This window comes from Nansenia antarctica, assembly GCF_963989245.1.
Source record: "Nansenia antarctica genome assembly, chromosome: 11".
In the NCBI taxonomy this organism is placed as follows: domain Eukaryota; kingdom Metazoa; phylum Chordata; class Actinopteri; order Argentiniformes; family Microstomatidae; genus Nansenia; species Nansenia antarctica.
Genome location: NC_137681.1, coordinates 19,633,034 through 19,637,720, shown reverse-complemented (window position 1 = coordinate 19,637,720; position 4,687 = coordinate 19,633,034). Strand labels below are relative to the sequence as shown.

Genomic DNA, 4,687 nt, shown 5'->3' with positions numbered 1-4,687 from the left:
GGGGTTATATTGGGCCATTGGTCACAGTCAGATATCTACTGGGTATTCCTTTCAGCCAGTATTTTGAGGACCGTGGTTATTTTGGGGATTATTGGAGTTATTGCAGAGAGATGGAAAAGCGGCCTGTGGGCTCATCGTAGTATCGTTAGCTTCACCACCTGCTAGCTGACATGCAAGTTTAGCTAGCGCCTCTGACTGACTTCCTGGTTGGGTCTGCCATCCGTGGCTAAGGTGTATGTCCATTGGCTGACGGACCCTGATGCCTACTCCCCCTCCCCTCCCCGTCCCCTCCCCCTCTTCTCCCTCCTCCCCTCCCGATCCCCTCCCCTCTCTCTTAGGGTTGGGACTGGGTTCCGTTAGAAGACAGGAGGCGTGTCCTCTCCTTCCCGGAGCCTCTGCGCTGCAGGACCCCCCCGCTGCCCCCGATGCCCTCCACCCCCTCCCCCCAGTCGCAGCGGTCCCCCCCCCCCTCGGAGCGCCGGGAGTTCTGGCGGGTGGGGGTCCCGTGGGCCCGGCCAGCCTTCTCATCTGGGAACGGATCAGTAGAGAGAGAGAGAGGGATGTGATTCCACTGGGATGGAAGAATGTGTGTGTGTGTGTGTGTGTGTGTGTGTGTGGTCTCACCAGAGAGGGTCTGCACCATGGGCTGGTCGTGGGAGCTGAGAAGCTGGGCCTGAATCGTCTCCACCACCCGCTTGAACCTGCGACTCGGACCTGCACACACGCACACACACACACGCACATGCACATGCACATGCACACACACACACACACACACACACACACACACACACACACACGCACACGCACACGCACACACACACACACACACACACACACACACACACAGTCACTACCAAGACACCTGCCCTACTTCCACACACACATGTAGAAGTGGAACAATCCAATCGTCCGTGAATAACCAGACTTCCTCTCCTCTCATCCCTCCATCCCACTATCCCTCTACTCGCCTGAGATGAGGGTGAAGGTCACGCTGTAGATGCCCGTCTCTCTCCTCCTCTCCTCCCTCTCTCTCTCCCTCTCTCTCTCCCTCTCTCCCTCGGAGAAGGAGATGTCCACCTGGAACTTGACAGGCTTGTGGAAGACGGAGGGCCCGGCGGAGGACTTGTACTCGGCCCTGAAGCTGGTCTGAGAGATGACGCTGTGGGACAGGCTGGGGATCTGGGGGGGGGGGGGGGGGGGGGGTTCAGAGGGTCACGACCCAACCCTACACCCTGACCTTAACCCCTACCTTAACCCTAACCTTAACCCCTACCTTAACCCCTACCTTAACCCCTACCTTAACCCTAACCTTAACCCCTACCTTAACCCTAACCTTAACCCCTATCTTAACCCTAACCTTAACCTCTACCTTAACCCCTACCGTAACCCCTACCTTAACCCTATCCGTAACCCTAACCTTAACCCCTACTTTAATCCTAACCTTAACCGTAACCCCTAACTTAACCCTAACCTTAACCCTAACCTTAACCCCTACCGTAACCCCTACCGTAACCCAAAACCTTAACCCCTACCTTAACCTTAACCCCTACCTTAACACAACAAAAGTTTCAGGACAGGAAGTAGTTACTCACAGACAGGAAATTGCTACTCACAGACAGGAAGTTGCTACTCACAGACAGGAAGTTGCTACTCACAGACAGGAAGTTGCTACTTACAGACAGGAAGTTGCTACTCACAGACAGGAAGGCGTGTACGATGTCAGCCTTGACGGAGCTTAGCGGTTTATCTCTGATCACCACGAAGATCTGCTCCTCCTTCTCCAGACTGATGAAGTTCCCAAACCACGACTTCTTAGCCAGCCTGAGGACACACACACACACGCACGCACAAAAACACACACACACACACACATAAACAAATTACAGTGAGTTAAAACAGTCATTTATTCCTCAGAAGAATTTGTTCAGTAGTGTGTAGTGTTTAATGCATTGCATAGTGTGTGTATGGTGTATGTGTGTGTGTGTGTGTGACTCACTCAGGGCTGGACTCAGGGGTGAGACTTGATGTGTCTTCGGAGGTGGGCACTGAGAACACAATAATATAAGATATAATATAAGATATGTGACACGTTCTAGTCCTCATATCGGGATCCGATGTAATGACTGGACTTTTCTTTCGAATTTTTTTTAATACATTTCTGCGTTGTTGAAAATCAATGACACATCGCTAGTCAACTAACATAGCTTGTTTTGTGAGCCTGCTAACAATGTAAAGTAGTGTTATAGTAGGTAGCAGTGGGGGTTACTCACTGAATCAATTGCGTTGCAGTATTTTGGCTTGACTAGCGAGTGTGTGTTGTGATTCTCAACAATGTTGAAACGTAGTTCTGTGTTTCAAAAGAAAAGTCTGAACATTTTGATTGGTTGCCGATATTGGTTGCCGAGGACTAAAGCATTAGAACGTGTTACAAGGTTACAAGGGGTCACGTATGGTTCACTTGGTACTGTGTGTGCGTGCGTGCGTGTGTGTGTGTGTGTGTGTGTGTGTGTGTGTGTAAAACCCCTCACCCTGCATCTTGCGACGGTGGAAGCGCGGCGACCCCAGCAGGTTGTTCTTGAAGGAGTTGAGGCGTGTCCTCCAGTGGGCAGAGCTACTGGCCGCCATGCCGCCGCCCCCTCCGGGGCTGGAGGGCGGAGTCAGCGACAGGGAGCCCACGCCTCCTCCTCCCTCCGCCCGGGAGGAAGAGGAGGAGGAGGAGGAGGAGGGCGGGGTGGAGGAGGGGTGGTGGGGGTGGTGGACAGGCGTGCTCAGGGGCGTGGGCAGAGGTGAGCCCTGGGGGGTCACCTGAGAGGGTAGGGGGGCAGAGGAGGGGGGGGGGTAGAAGCTCTTAGTGACGGACTTGAGGACGGAGGGAGAGGGGAAGAAGAAGAAGCGAGGCATGGGTGAGAGAAGGGGGGAGGGGGAGGGCGAGCGGGAGGAGGGGGGGTTGTGGAGGGTGAGGGACTTGATGGGCTGGAGGTGTGGCCGGTCGGGGGCGGAGCCCTTGGCAGGGGCGGGGAGGGTCTGAGTTTTGGGGTGCTGGGAGGTCTTGGGTTTGTCGTGGGCTCTGATTGGTCGAGGTGTGGTGTTACTTCCTGGTTTGGGCTGAGGGGTGGCGGAGGTGATGTCTGATTGGCTAAAGGTGAAGACGGGGCTCTGATAGGACTGGGGAGGGGGGGGATGAACAGTGGGAGAGAGAGAGAGAAGGAGGGATGGAGATAATGGAGAAAGAAGGATGGAAATGAGTGTTATGGGTTATGACAGAAAATGCTAAGACATGATGGTGTGGATAATGCTGTCTGTCTGTGTGTCAGCCTGTCTGCCTGCCTCTCCCACTGCCTGTCTGTCTGCCTGTCTGTCTGTCTGTCTGCCTGTCCGTCTGCCTGTCTGTCTGTCCGCCTGTCTGTTTGTCTGTCTGTCTGTCTGTCTGTCTGCCTGCCTTTCCGTCTGCCTGTCTGCCTGCCTCTCCCACTGCCTGTCTGTCTGTCTGTCTGCCTGTCTGTTTGTCAGTCTGCATGTCTGTCTGTCTGTCTGTCTGTCTGCCTGTCTGTTTGTCAGTCTGCATGTCTGTCTGTCTGTCTGTCTGTCTGTCTGCCTGTCTGTTTGTCAGTCTGCATGTCCGTCTGCCTGTCTGTCTGTCCGCCTGTCTGTCTGTCTGTCTGCCTGCCTGTCTGTTTGTCAGTCTGCATGTCCGTCTGCCTGTCTGTCTGTCTGTCTGTCTGTCTGTCTGTCTGTCTGCCTGTCTGTTTGTCAGTCTGCATGTCCGTCTGCCTGTCTGTCTGTCCGCCTGTCTGTCTGTCTGTCTGTCTGCCTGTCTGTTTGTCAGTCTGCATGTCCGTCTGCCTGTCTGTCTGTCCGCCTGTCTGTCTGTTTGTCTGTCTGTCTGTCTGTCTGTCTGCCTGCCTACCTGTCTGCCTGCCTGTCTGTCTGTCTGTCTGTCTGTCTGCCTGCCTCTCTCTCTGCCTGTCTGTCTGTCTGCCTGCCTGTCTGGCTGGCTGTCTCTCTGTCTGTCTGTCTCTCAGTCTGCCTGTCTGCCTGTGTCTGCCTGTCTGCCTGCCTGCCTGCTTGCCTGCCTGCCTATCTGTCTGTCTGAGTTCCAGAGGAATGTCTCTAACCCTAGTTTGCTCCTGTCTATGTTGTTGAACATAAACTGTTTAAAGAAGAAAAGCATGAAAATGTGAAAGAAATATGTGAGAGCTCATCTGATTGGATGTGATATGACATGATTTGCATGGCTCTGGGAGGAGCTTCAGAGAAATGAGCGGAGACTCAGAAGAAACATGGCATGAGGTTAGCTCATAGAGTTATAAACACCAGCGGGAGCACTCCCCTAAAAGACCACCAGAGGGAGAACTCCAGTGGGAAGTGCCTTCTCTAGGGTTATACCTCTATGGGTCAGCTACAACATGACAGCATCACCACATCATCAACAACATCACATCAACAACAACATCACATCATCAACAACAACATCACATTATCAACAACAACATCACATATGACAATGCTGCCGCAGTCCTACAGGATATGAAACACAAAAGCTGTGTTCCAATCAGCACCAACTACTGTACACGCTAGAGTACTGTACACGCTCTAGATAGAGTAGTACTGTACACCTCTAGATAGAGTACTGTATCAGTGGTTTTCAACCCTCTCCTCGGGGACCACCAGCCATTCCACATAT

At 53.1% G+C, this 4,687-nt stretch overlaps 1 protein-coding gene across 1 annotated transcript in view; it reads right to left on the bottom strand.

Moving 5' to 3' along the window:
* Positions 1 to 334: 334 nt before the first annotated feature.
* Positions 335 to 4,687, bottom strand: part of brsk1a (BR serine/threonine kinase 1a) — a gene marked incomplete at both ends in the record, with an annotated part of 11,313 nt that continues 6,960 nt past the window's right edge. Inside the window, 6 exons of the mRNA XM_080541990.1 lie at positions 335 to 528; positions 625 to 714; positions 972 to 1,182; positions 1,701 to 1,824; positions 2,000 to 2,048; positions 2,532 to 2,808. Of these exons, the coding sequence (XP_080398116.1) occupies positions 335 to 528; positions 625 to 714; positions 972 to 1,182; positions 1,701 to 1,824; positions 2,000 to 2,048; positions 2,532 to 2,808 (945 nt within the window). The remainder of the gene's footprint in view (positions 529 to 624; positions 715 to 971; positions 1,183 to 1,700; positions 1,825 to 1,999; positions 2,049 to 2,531; positions 2,809 to 4,687) is intronic.